At 46.4% G+C, this 14,250-nt stretch overlaps 1 protein-coding gene across 1 annotated transcript; it reads left to right on the top strand.

The window, feature by feature from the left end:
• Nucleotides 1–734: 734 nt before the first annotated feature.
• Rnf187 (ring finger protein 187) lies at nucleotides 735–13,943 on the top strand. The gene is given in 7 exon segments (XM_035448117.1): nucleotides 735–813; nucleotides 2,052–2,110; nucleotides 7,845–8,106; nucleotides 8,109–8,440; nucleotides 9,588–9,680; nucleotides 11,967–12,191; nucleotides 12,820–13,943. Coding segments are annotated over 7 exon segments (1,053 nt in total). The 3' UTR covers nucleotides 12,823–13,943.
• Nucleotides 13,944–14,250: the final 307 nt, after the last annotated feature.

Here is a 14,250-nt window from a genome sequence, read left to right as displayed (position 1 = left end):
CCTTAGCTGACCGTACCCAGGAATGGGGATGTGTGGAGGTAAGCTGTCCTATTCCTCCTGCCTGTGTTTGCTGAAGGGACTTCCGTGGCCATTTCTCCTTTATATCAGCAAATGCGAATGACCGACGATCTGAGCTATTGAGGCAAAACTCCACAACCAATCCATCAGCCTGAGAAAAGCCGGACTACCACCCCCAGCTTTGAGAGCCGTATGTACCCCAACTTTGGTGTCTCTAGCCGCTCCAGCCGCACAGGCTCTGGAGAAATTTTCTTCGATGCAAGTGACCACCGCCTCCTCGCGCCCTTAAGCAATTCATGCTTCTCCCCCTAAGCACAGCATTTAAACGACTTAGGGGTTGCTGAAAGTGAACCAACCACTGGCTTTCGAGCAGTAGCTAGAGAAGATACGAAACCCGGCATACTGGACCCGACTCGGAATTTATGAGAGTATGTATCTTCTCAAGAGAGGTAGCGTTTGCGCAGAGAGAAGGGCCGGGAGGAGGGGCAGAGGAGCCGCGGTGGCCCTATAGAACGCCTGGGGGGTGCGGTGGGGAAAGAGAGCAGGACCCGGAGATGGGCGAGAGAATCAGGAAGGGATGCAGGCACAAGCAAGCTGCAGGTCACATCCCAGACCTTTCCCCAGTAAACACCAGGGCCTGCCCTGCTCCAGGTTCCCTAGTTCCACTCACCCCCACTCCCCATCCCAAAGCACACATATCCAAGGAAATCATCGTGATGTCCGAGAACAAGGGAGAAAATATGAAGGTACAAACGCTCACGAAATATATCAAATTCCTCACCAGGAAGCGAGGAGGTAAGCTGGCCTGTTGTGAAGGCCTCAGCCAAGTGAAGGAATAAAGGACCGCATAGGAAAGTCATTGGAGCAGCAGGAGGCGACGGCAACACAGCCCTTGGCTGGTGTGGTTGTGTCGGTGGATGCATAGACTACAACACACTGAAATACTCCAGGCCTCTGTACTGGATTAATCCGCTCTTGGATGGATTTGTGGGTTACTGTTGGGGTGTTGTTATAACTGGCTGCCGCTGGCTCTGCTCACTCCATAATGCCCTGGTCGCTTTTATTCCGGGAGTCCCCACCGCAAGAAGGCTGTCACCAGATGCTCAGCTTTGGATTTCCCAGTTTATCTGGGTTCCTAAAGCTGGGAATTAAGAATTCTCTACAAATATACCCTCTATAAATTATGCTGTCTATGGTGTTCAGTCACAGCTGCAGACAACAACTCACAATCCCTCACCTGCCCCTCGGAGCCTCCATCTTCCTGTTAGTCTCCTTACAGTCCCAGTGTGTTGGGATTTCTCAGTCTCTTCTCTCCACGCGGTAAGAAGGCCCTGCTGTGCACAAGACACCAAGTACCCCACCCACGTCCTAATCCTGCGTGCAGCCAAGGAGCTCTGCTACTCCTTACGTGGGCTTTGTCTCTTTATCTTAAGCAATAATTTTATTTTTAAATTCAGGAATAGTGGTGCCAGCACAACAGGAGACTGAAGATACTGTGAAAACTGTCAGAAACAAAAAATGGAGCCACTCTTTGTTGTAGAGAAAGGATGGCCCCTAGGCCTGCCATGACCATCGGTCATCATGGAGCAGAGATGCTGTGGTGACCTGAAGAATGAATGGCATCTAGGTTTATAATAAAGGTAGTGGGGCTGTTAATATTCGCTCATAGGAAGAAGGGATAACTGCACCCCCTGATGCAATGGTCTTGGGGATTCCTCCTAGAGTGTACAGGGAGGGGACGTGTACTGGCTGGAGGTGGGAACTCCCACGATGCAGCTTTCCTGAGTTATCACCCATGCTGAGGTGAAAATTTTGATAATTGTTGATTCACCCATGATTCCATAAGTAATCCTTGCCCAAGTCCTGTCAGTATTCCAATAAACTTATTGGCTCACCAATTTGAACTTGGGGAAATTATTTCTTGCATATAACAGTGTCTTAATTGGAGCAAATAGACATTTCTTCACATCTTCCAGGGAAGTTACACAATGCCTTTGTCTAGCCCTAACCAAAAACACATAATTGTGAAGCAGGTGTGCCAGATGAGGACTATCTCAAAAGACTCTACCAGGAGTACAGCCCTGCACAGTGGGTACCGCCACCACATACAGAGAATACTGTATGTGGGTTTTGTGCCCACAACTGTCGTCATGGCCGAAGAATCTTGTTTTGGAATATTTGATGTGATATTCCTCCTCTTTTCAACTTACCTGCCCCAGTCTCCTTGTGAACAATGGCATGTGTTCCCTGTGTGATGCTCTGCTCTTTTCAAAAACTGCTCTTTAGAGAATCTCCCTTTTGGTTGTTATTTAGGGTTTTACCATTACAACTATAGAAAATTGTATCAAACCAATTACTTTTATTCTAATTGAAAGATAAATGAATAGGTCCCTGTCATCCATCTATTTCCTTACCATTCAACCCACATTATTCCCTGTCTCTCATCCCAGTGCCCTGTAAATCATTAATATCAGGGCTCTATTTCTATCCACTTGATAGTTAATTACTCATTTACTTCAGAGCCCTATAATCCATTCATTTGTAGTTTCCTATCATTCATCTACTCAGAACCCTATAAACAAAACCCCAGTTTCCTTTGGTCAGTTTGAGGGAATTGTTTCAGAAAGATATGGTGTAATTCAAACTCTTCACATTATTATCATTATTATTGTCACTATTATTATTATTAATGTTTGTTATTGTTGTTGTTGGTTTATATTTGTAAACACCATAGATATAGTTGGATTTTAGGATCTTATGTAATTTAATGAATTTTAAACAGCTGAAATATTTATCTTAACATCTAAAATATTTAAAAGGTAATAATTATTAGGTAACTGGTTTGATGCAATTTTCTTTGAAGCAGAGTTATATTTTATAAATAGTTTTGGGGCTGGAGATATGGCTCAGTACTTAAACCACTCTCGCTGAGGACTGGTGCTGGATTTTCCGCACCCATGTTGAGTGGCTCATGGTAATTCTGGCTGCATGGTATTCAATGACCTTTTCTGATCTCCACAGGCATCCATAGACATTTGTAAACATACATACATACATACATACATACATACATACATACATACATAGGCATAAATATAAATAAAATCTTTTTTAAAAGAAAAGGTATAGGGTTAAGCACAGGTATCAAGAGAGGAGAGATGATGGCTCAGTGGTTAAGAGCACTTGAATTTGTTGCAGGGAACCCAAAGTCAGTTTTCAGCATTCACATGACAGTCTATAAGTAGTTCTGACATCCTTTTCTGACCTTTTTTAGGTACTATGTATTCATGTGGTGTTCATGCATACTTGCAGCCAAAATACTCAAACATAAAAGTAAATATTTTAAAATTTAAACAATTTAAAAAGGGAGAGAGGCTTAAATGAAGAATAGTAACCCACACCCTCAAGTGGGTGTGAACTTCTCAAGAGTTACTGCGTTTTTTTTTTAAGTCAAAAGGATAAAATATTTCTCAATGTTTATCCCTAGAATCAAATGCAAAAGGCAGCTCATAGGCTAGGGAGAGGTGGAGGGTTTGCCTTAGTGTATGCAAGGCCCTTCATTTGATCCCAGAACTGAAGATTCTGAAAGGGCAACTCATCTTAAAGCTTGGCCATTCACTTTGCTGTATATTTCTTCCCATGTAACATGACATTGGAAGAGTTCACTCCCAGCACACCTGTGTGCTAGGCTGGGTTTCCAGGATGCCCAAGTGCTGTCCCAACTTTCAGATTATATTGTACATCTTCCCACTTCTTCATTGTTTTCCATTCCTGCTATGTTTTTGTTGTTATTTTTGTTTGGTTTGGTTTTTCTTTTTAAGCAGGGCTTTGCTATGTAGCTCAAACTAGCCTTGAACTCACAATTTCCCTGCCTTCATCTCCGAAGTGCTGGGATTATAAACAGAGCCATTGTTTAGCACACATAAGACCCTGAGTTGGAGCACCAGTCCTCAGTAACAATTTGACAACCATGTTGGATGTGGCCATCGTCAGTTAGATGAGTTAGAAGTGCTGAAATACAACCAGTTTTTTAAAAAATTTAATATTGTAAAGCTTATTATTAATGTTGTTGTTTGTGTTTGTGCACCCTGCCACGGTGCTTGTGTGAGGGTCAGAGCACAATTTTGAGGAGTTAATTTTTTTCTTTCACCTTTACCTGGGTTCTGGAGAGCAAGCTCAAGTCTCTAGGCTTGCACAGCTAGAACTTTTACCCACTGAACCATCTTGCTGGTCCCAATTAGAGTTTTTAACCTGAAGAAAAATTTCAAATTTGAATATCATAAATATATATGCATACATGCCATATCTGTTGAAGAGGTTGGCTCTAAACATAAATGGATAACAACATTTAAGGACACTCAAATCCCTCAGACAAAAATCTCTCTCTCTTACACACACACACACATTTCTTTTGTAGCTCTGGCTGGCTGGCCTGGAACTCAGTCTAGACCAAATTGGTCTGGAACTCACAGAGTTCTGCCTACTATGACTCCTGAGTGCTGTGACTAAAAGCATGTACCTCTATACTCAGCTAAAACATCTTAGTATTTACATGCATACTTCTAATTTAAATTTTTTTCTAGATGTGACTAGTGTGTATTTGTTCTATAGTTTAGGACATGAACAGGGCTGTATAGCTTTGGTAGAGATGAGGCTGCTGTAGTAGTGTTTAGTACATATAAATGGCAACATCACATATATTTAATCTCAATAGAAAGAAGAGTCCTAAATTATGGATAGCTGACTGCACCTCCTTATGCAATATTCTTTGGAGTGCATTCTTGAAAAATTTGCTGTTGTTTTGTGTGTGCATTGAGCATTTTTGGATTACATAAATACCATGTACAAGTTGATTGTCAATTTGACATCTGGACTTACCTAAAGCCCAAGAGGCTAGGTACACCTAGGAGGGTCTTTTTTTTTTTTCTTTTTTTTTTGAATGAATTATTTGAGCTAGAAAAGTCACCCTAAATCCATACATCTAATGGTAACCTATATAAAGAACATGGAAGAAGGAAGCACTTGCTCTTTGCCTGTTTGCCCTCACTCTCTAGTTAAGAGAGCTGCTAAGTTAAGTTCACTTCTTCGCTGGTAATAGAACCTACCTTTTCAGCATTCCTGCATGTACTGAAAACCAGCTGAGACATCCAGCCTGGTGGACTGAACAACTACTAGATTCTTGGACTTTCCATCAGAAAAGAGCCATTGTTGGACTAGTTGAACCATTACCTGTAAGCTGCTCTAATAATAAGTCGTGTGTGTGTGGTGTGTGTGTGTGTGTGTGTGTGTGTGTGTGTGTGCGCGTGCGCGTGCATGTATTCATTGTATCAGTTCTGTTTCTCTAGAGGACCTTAAATAGTATACAAACCATTCCTATTTCTTCTTTTTTCACTATACACTGTCCATATTTTGGCATTGTCCAAGGCTTGTTTTTTTGTGGTACACCTTGTATTTCCCCCTCTGTATTTTCCCATGGATGTATTCTTGCCTTCTAACATGCTTCCACCAAGCCCCCTTGGATGCTGGTAAGAATGCAATCATTAGGAAGAGTTCTTTTGGACATCTAGACATGGAGTTCATGGGGTAAAAGGTTTCGATGTTTGGCTTGACCTGTACTGCCAGATTTGCTCCAGAATGATTATCCCAGGCCCCTGGCACTGAGTGGGCATTCTATCATCTTCATGGCTTTGCTAATGCTACATGTAATGTAATACTTTGTGTGTGACTAAGGTGCAGAATGGCATTGCTGCTTAATTTCACATTTTCCAGATGAACACTGGATTTGAGCATCTTCTCATATCTTCATATCTCAGATCATTTTGGGCTGTTATAACAAAATATCTGAGACTGAGTAACATAAATAAAGAAGTTTATTTGGCTCATGATGTGGTGACTGAAGGATGCCCATGTCATGTCCTGACAAGGACCTCTGAGCTGTGTGTGTTACAACATGAGAGAAAAGTAGAGAGGGAACTGTCTACAAGTACATGAGGTGGCCTCACCAGTAACTCACATTCTTAAGAACTAATTGACTGCTTGATAATATTTTTGTACAAGTTACACAGTTCAGAACGGATCTCCGGGTGGGGAAATTTTCCCATCTGTGACATCATGTTAGCCGTCTTAATAGTTTCAGATTGTGGTTCCCTGGATTCCAAGCCTGTGTTATCAAGCATTAGCAATAAGCAACAGTAATATTTGATACCTGAGTTTGCATGTCAATAATTCCTAAGAATATCATCTGCAAGAGATTCAATACACTATTCCCAGACTTGCCACTCTGCACTCATGCTCTGTGCAGTTTACATTTTGTTTTTTCTAATAACACAAGAAACAGCTCCAAGTTAAGTTTCCCTTATGCTTGCAAACGAAACAAGATAAGGTTCTCCAAGAAGCATAGCTTGTTTTATTTATAAAATTTGTAAATATATACAAATATATATCACTAAATGACTAATCAAAATTCACATGGCAATGGGCAAGTCAACAGGGACACAGCTTCCCTGCAGGACACTGATAAATTGATTCCAAATGGAGTGGAGATACTGAAAAAAGCAGTAACACATTTTCTTTTCTTTTTTTGGTTTTTTGAGACAGGGTTTCTCTCTGTAGCTTTGGAACCTGTCCTGGCACTCGCTCTGGAGACCACGCTGGCCTTGAACTCACATAGATCCGCCTGCCTCTGCCTCCCAAGTGCTGGGATTAAAGGCGTGTGCCACCAACGCCCGGCTCACTAACACGTTTAATGCCTTGGTCTTTTGAGAATTGTAGCCACCAAGAACTTAAGAAACCAATCCAATAAAACTGTAATTATATCACGGACATTCTGTTCTCCACACACATCCCATGTAGTAAGATTACAAATTTCGCCGGGCGTTGGCGGTGCACGCCTTTAATCCCAGCACTCGGGAGGCAGAGGCTGGTGGATCTCTGTGAGTTCGAGACCAGCCTGGTCTACAAGAGCTAGTTCCAGGACAGCCTCCAAAGCAACAGAGAAACCCTGTCTCGAAAAACAAAAACAAAAAACAAAAACAAAACAAAAAAAGATTACAAATTTCAACAGCAAATTTACTAATTTGGTTACCAAATATATTGCTAAATAATGTTTTAATTAAAAAAGAGAATTCCTTACACAAGTAAAACAATAAAAGACCAATACTAAATGGTCCCAGTTTATGACATATCTATAACCGAAAAAGCCAAATATGGGAAGGAGAATAGTGGGGATGGATTTTCACATTTGGCAGATTAAAACAGTTCTGGAGATGGGGGTGGTATTTGTTGGGTGGTAGATGTACATCAAGCAGTTAGAAGCTGTTCTTGCTTTTAAAAGCACTGATTCCTCACTTGGAGCCACAAGGTAAAAGCACCCACCCAGCATTTCCACCTTCACTTTGTGTCGCCAACTTCTTTAGTTTGGCCAGACTCCGGCTTGGCTACATAGGCATGTTAATCATTTTAGGAGTTTCTGCCTACCTAACCTGTCTTATCCCGCTTCTGGGTTGAAGGTATACAGATAAACCCCAGACCTTCAGTCACTCTATTTCAGGAACTGCAAAGACTCACCTAACAAACCACCTCCCCAGTTATCTATGAGAGATGGGCAACTATCTAAGATATTGAGGCGGCCTCCTGTAGTATGAGTAATCTTATAGGAACACAGAGAGAGCATTGTTGTCAGAATCTGGGTTTGGAGCCCACGACTGACACCATCAGGACAAAGTGGTGAGCAGCTACCAGCGCGGTAGAAGAGTGCGCAATTGCTCCGACCTGGGCGGGGCGACGCGCGACTACCAGGACCTGAACGGAGAGAGTACAGCTGCTAGGACCTGGATGGAAGAACGCGCAGCTGCCAGGACCCGGACGTCAGAGCGCACGGCAGTCCGAACCCCGCCCCGCGCGCGCGTGCCCGGCGTTGGCGCAGTTCGGGTCTGAATCGTCGGCTGAGGCTTGTTGGCCTCGCTCTCTGGCCGATTCTCGGCCCTTCTGCGCCGTCGCCGCCCGCGCCCTCGTTGGCGCCGCCGTCCGCAGCCCTGGCGCTCCCCGCGGGCCCCGCTGAGGCCGTCTGCGCCTTATGCCAGCGCGCACCCGCGAGCCGGTGCGCGCCGACTGCGGCCACCGTTTCTGCCGGGCGTGCGTGGTGCGCTTCTGGGCGGAGGAGGACGGGCCCTTCCCGTGCCCCGAGTGTGCCGACGACTGCTGGCAGCGCGCCGTGGAGCCCGGCCGCCCTCCACTCAGCCGCCGTCTCCTGGCGCTCGAGGAGGCAGCTGCAGCGCCGACACGCGACGGCCCTGCCAGCGAGGCCGCGCTACAGCTGCTGTGCCGTGCCGACGGAGATCCGCTATGCTCCGCCTGCCGCATGGCCGCGGGCCCGGAGCCGCCGGAGTGGGAGCCGCGCTGGAGGAAGGCGCTTCGCGGCAAGGTGCGCAAGGCGGCCCCGTTCACTGCCCACCTTTGTGCCTTACTCACCTGGGGTCTGTCTCGATCAGTGCGCTGGCCTTTTCCCTCTCCTGCATGCCATGGGTGCCCAGCATTCTCCCCACCCTGACTCTCCGAGGTGCCCCCCTCAGCCCTGCACCTTCCCTACCCCGGGGGTCCATGCCATGCCTAGTGTTCTTGAATCCTGTAGTCTGTGAATTCTATTATACCTGTCCCGGCCCCTGCTGTGATCCTTGATCTCTCATCTCTAGAGCATGCTCTTCTGTACCCTTTTCATCCCAGGTCTCGGGCCTACCTGTTCCTTATCTCTGTACCGCCACAGACTGTCATTTTCCCCCCATTTCCTCTCAAGGCCTGGTTCCCTCCTCCTATCCGGGAGTGACCTCATTGAGGCAAGCCCCGCCCATCTACTTGCCGGTGGTGCTTTGAGATTTGTGCTGGAGATGTTGAATGTGGGCTTCTGTCTGCCAGTTACCCTTACAGCCCTCTGGGGTACTGCCGATCCACCTCATTCTGGAACCTTCTCTTCTGTGCTCTCTTGGTCATTGCATGTGGCACCTGGCATTGGGTAGAAACCTCCCATTACAATCTGGGCACAGCTGGGGCCCAGGAGTCTGGAGTATCATCCCTGGCCCAGAGAGGGGCAGGATGTATATTTCTGAGTAGCCAGGTAGTATGGCAGTGATGCCTGGTCTCTGCCCCTTAGGAGAACCACTAGCTTAGTGTGTTTGAGGCTGCTGTTAGCCTTATGTTCTGGAATGATGTACCCTGAGCCCCAGAATAGGATTTAATCACTATTAGTGAACAGTGTTGAGGTGGAGGCCGGTGGTTACATCCCGGTCCCAGCCTGGGGTAGGTGTTCTGCTCTTAGGGTTGTCCTGTGGTTTCCCTTCCAAAGACAGCAATCTCTACAGAAACCAAGCAGGACACAGAAGAGAGGGAAAGCCATTATCTGAATCAATATTTAAAAACATGGAATCACACAGCAAACCTAGAATTGTGTGCTGTGTACTTAGTTCTGACAAAGTGGGAAGCACAGGAGACCCTTTTTAAAAACAAATGATTTCTAGCAGACAGATCTGGGTGTCCAAATCCTTCTTCCCAGTCTATAACCAGCTTCTCTCTCCCAGGAGAACAAGGGGTCCGTGGAAATCATGAGGAAGGACTTAAATGATGCCCGGGACCTGCATGGTCAGGCAGAATCAGCCGCTGCTGTGTGGAAGGCAAGTGGGGTCTCCGGGATATGGGGAACCAGCAGGGCAACCAGACTGGGCTGCTGTTTGCCTGGATGACTGGCGGAGGGGCCTCTGTGTGGACTTAATGAATGCCAGGGTGCTATCCTAGGACACACCCAGTCAGAAGTCAGTAGGGGGCCTCCTTTTCTTCTCATGCTTTACACAAGGGTGATTTGTAAGCTTCAGCTTCCTTTCCTACTCCAAACCTTTGTAGTAACTCTTGACTCTGACCAATCCCAGTGGAACTTGTTTTCTGGCTGCCTTACAATAACACAGACATTATTGCTCTGGAGGCTGGAGGTCCACAGGCAAGCCATGGCAAGTCTGTATCTGGTCAGGGCTGCTTTCTGGTGGCCTTTCACACTGTATCGTCACATGGAGGGTGGACAGGAGGTCTCTGGGGGTCCCTTTTACTAGGGCACTAATCCCACCTCTGCTCTGGTAGGAATGATCACTTCCCAAAAGCCCACCACTTTCAACACCATTACCTGGAGGTTTCAGCACAGGGATTTGGGGGACACAAAAAGTTGGTGCTTAGCCTTCATCTTGCGCCTTCCATGGCATTAAACACCAAGGTGAAGTGATGTTACAGTCCTTTAAATTTACTTGTTGAAAAAACCACACATTGATTAAACTTTGGTGACTTTTCTTTCTATATATTAAAGTTTATTAGTTTCCACCCCACCCCCATTTTTTAAGAACATAAAAACAAAGTGTTTCTGTAGACCACAGAAGCCCTGAAGTTCACAGATGGCCTGTATGTCAAGGCTGAAGCCACCTGCTCTACCCACAGTCATTCCAAGGACAAGTTCTAGCACATAGAGGCTTTTACTACAAAGATGAGGATCCTCTAGTCCAAAGAGCTAGGCCAGACAGCAGTTACCTGGCTGGCATTTACATCCTTTTCAACAAAAGCATTCTTCCCTCAGGAGCATGGCTGTCTCCTGTGTTGTGTGATCCAGGGCCAGGGTAAAGATCTGAGTGAAGTTAGGAGTGTCTTTTTTTTTTTTTTTTTTTTTTTAAAGTTCTGTTGTCACTGGTTGAAGTGTTGCTGAGGGTGGCAGGATGAATTTTTGCTCTCAGATTTACCAGAGGCTATAGTGGGAAAAGTGGCTGGTAGAAGGTCACTATGCATTCTAATAGGACTTTGGTCCCAAAGTTCATCTTTGAGAAGCTGTGAGTGGGGTCTTCACATAAGCTGAGCAATGTATATATGGGTTCTATGTCCAAGGACTTAACAGACTTCTGATCAGAAATGGGAATGTGGCTGACGGGTGGAATGCTTGTCCAGCATGTGAGAGGCTCTAATATAATCATGCAAAGCAAGCACTACAAATAGAATGTACTTAATACATAGGCTTCTTTCTAGTAGAGTAACTCTTTACAAAGTATTTACATTGTGTTAGGTAAATTGTGTCAACTACAGGTGATCTGCAGCACATGGAAGGATGCAGATAGGTTATGTGCCAGTGCTGTGCCCTCTGTAGAAGGGACTTGAGCATCTTCCAAATACTTTGGTGTCTTGGGGATGCATTTCCTGGAACCAGCATGAAGGACAGTACAGGGGAGACAAAACATTACCTTAAGAGCAGGTTGGGGACAAATGATTAATTTGGGAGGCATAAAAGAAAATAATTATTTTAACAAGGTCTATGTAGCATCTTCTCAACTTCCACTTCTATCCTTGATAAGAATGCCATTCCTTTTGTTTTGTATAGGAAGAGTGCTTTAGCCTTTTTCTATTGCTGTAACAAATAGAGTACTGTGTAAAGAAGGCAAGTTACTGTTCTAGAGGCTGAACCATCAAAAGGCTCTATCTGTTGGTCTCTAGTGAGGGCCTCATGGTGGAAATGTGTGGACCCAGGATGATTCTCTCTGTAACAGCTTGGAAAACAGCTGGTAGCCTGTGAGACCAGCATCCCTTGTCCTCTTTGAGGGTACACCCAACAATGAGCTAACCAATCCTCAATTCTTAAAGGCCCTAACGCCACCACGCCACATTGGGACCAAGCTAACACCACCTGGAGGGACCACAGGGGCATCTTTCTTGTGGAGATTTCACTGCTTGCTTAGGAAAACAATGCAAGAGAGTCTTTTACCTCACCTGTGATTTTTTTTTTTTTTTTAAGTTTAATTCAGAAGACCTACTCAGCATATTTTGAGGTGTCATATTTCCTAATTTCTTTCAGAGTAGATGGGGGAGGGTCTCTTTCTTTGGATACAGTGGGTGTGGGCCAAGGTAGACTGTTGTCCCTTCTCCCACTCACCCTGCAGGGGCATGTTATGGACCGAAGAAAGAAGGCCCTGACTGACTACAAGAAGCTTCGGGCCTTCTTTGTGGAAGAGGAGGAACACTTTCTGCAAGAGGCTGAAAAGGATGAGGGTCCTTCGGAGGATGATGAGCAGGCTGACCCAGCAGAACGCTTCCGGTCCTTACTGCAGGCTGTGTCAGAGCTGGAGAAGAAGCACCGGAACCTGGGCCTTAGCATGCTACTGCAGGTACCACCTGGTGGAGAATGAGCACCTCTCCACGTCACATCTCTGGCCAGCTCAGAGCCCCAGTGAAGGGAGACTACCACAGGGAAAGGTCGGAGCCTCAGCCTCCCTTACCCCTGCTGTGGCCTAAGTCAGGGAATGAGTTGGGGAAAGTGGTAGGAAGAAGCTTTGAGTTGATGAAGATATGTAATGATCCTGGATGTGGAAGGGATATTTTCACCCCTCACACTCGTGGGCAGGAAACCCCCGTCCCCCCATCCTTATATCTGCCCCAAGGGTTTGACTAACACCTGAGGCGGGAGGCAGCCCACTTGGCAGTCTGAGCCTGGGCTTGTAATGTGGCATCAGCAGCTGCCTGTAGCTGAGGGGTCCCCCATTCCACATACCTATTAGCTGTTTGGGGGCTGTGCTGTCCCTGTGGTGATGGGTATACAGCCTTGGAGACATAGGTTTTGGACCTAGTTTAAAGGGTTGTCAAGTCACCATGGTTCTGGGTGTGTTGTACTTAGGAGAGCAGCAGTCTGTGTCGCTGCCTCTTCTGTCTCATCGTCGTCTTACCTCTGTATCTCCCTTCATTTTCTCTGCCTCACTGTCTTTTTCCTTTTGTCTCTGTCTCTCCATTTCCCTGCAGTGAAGATGCTTGCGCAGCAGGCTGGCCCCCTGGAGCATGAGGCAGAAGGAACCACCTTCCATTGCTGGCCTGCAGCACCCCCACCTACATCTCTCAGGCCTCTCTGCCTGGCGCTACCCTTCATCCTGAACAGGTCCCCATCTCTGTCAACACTGATAACACATTGGTCTGGGATGAAGCAAAAGGTGCCCCGCTTTCGGTCATTTACATAGTTCCATTTCTCAGCAGTGTTTTTAGTTTTCTTTGGGGCATGAATATGGTCAGGCCTGTTCCTAGTAGAGACCAGTCCTGGGATTCCCTTCCCAGTGTGTCCCAACCCTGCCTGAGACCAGTTGGCAGGTCTGAAGCCCCTGCTTCTTGTTTAGTCATGGCACAGGGCCTAGTGTGACAATGTCACTCTAGCATCCAAGAACCAAACTTTGCACCTTCCCCATTGGTGCCCTTGACAGGATTGGCTCACCAGACATTCCTCAGCAAGGCTCTGGGGCATACCACTTATAGTCAGCATGTGTTAGTGCCAGGGAATAGAGATGTAGGAGGCCCTGGGATTTGGCTGGGACCCGACTCTTAGTGGTGGCAGGGGGAGCATTCTCCACCCTCCAGAGGGCTGCTCCCTCCCTTTGGGTCTTGCTGTGCCAGATCCTGGGAGCTGTCTTATGCTTTGCTTTCCTAGCCTCTTTCCTTCTAGCTTGTGCCCCTTGGGTGTCACTGTCATCCCCAAAGTGCTCCCTACTGTTACCCACCTCTCACGGAAGGGACCATCTATCTTCCCTGCAGAAGAGCGGCAGGGGTGGCATCTCCAAGCCACCTGGTGCTTCACTTCATTGTATTTTTGGCTTTCTCACCTCATATTTTCTCTAGTAGGTGAATTTCACAAAACTTGTGGCGTAGCGGTAGCGTGGTTGCCTGCAACATTGTGTGTGTAGATAACTAGTCCAAGAAACAAAACCCAGCAGAGTGGACAGACAGGTCAGGGGCCAAAGATACAGACCTATGTAGGTTTGGGGGTTAATGATGTTCTGTCCTCAGAAGGCCCCGCGGGGCCTTGGGTGTAGTGACTAGCTCCAGCTTGACTTCCAGGTGGTCTGGGTTCTCAGTGCTGAATAAAATGGTTTGCTCCAGCCTCTCTGTTTCTGTACCTTCCAGTCTCTCTCCACACAGCTGCTTCCCTGCACTTGTCTGGGTTCCAGGGTCTTTGGTGAAAGAAAATGAGCAGACTGTCACTGAGTCAGTCAGGCAGAGAGGGCAGGTGTCACCCTGAACCCAGTGTCAAATGTGGGAATTACAGCCAGGAATGACTTAGAAAGGCCATGAGGAGACATCATGCTGAGGAGACTCTGGCTTAGTCCACCTAACAGGGTCCTGCAGATCATATGTACCCAGGGCTGGAAGATAACAGACTAGTCACATTCATATTCAGGGTGATTGGAT

This window comes from Cricetulus griseus, chromosome 7 (assembly GCF_003668045.3).
Source record: "Cricetulus griseus strain 17A/GY chromosome 7, alternate assembly CriGri-PICRH-1.0, whole genome shotgun sequence".
Taxonomy (NCBI): Eukaryota; Metazoa; Chordata; class Mammalia; order Rodentia; family Cricetidae; genus Cricetulus; species Cricetulus griseus.
Note: the sequence above shows the minus strand (reverse complement) of the source record. Positions and strands in the feature narration are given on the sequence as shown.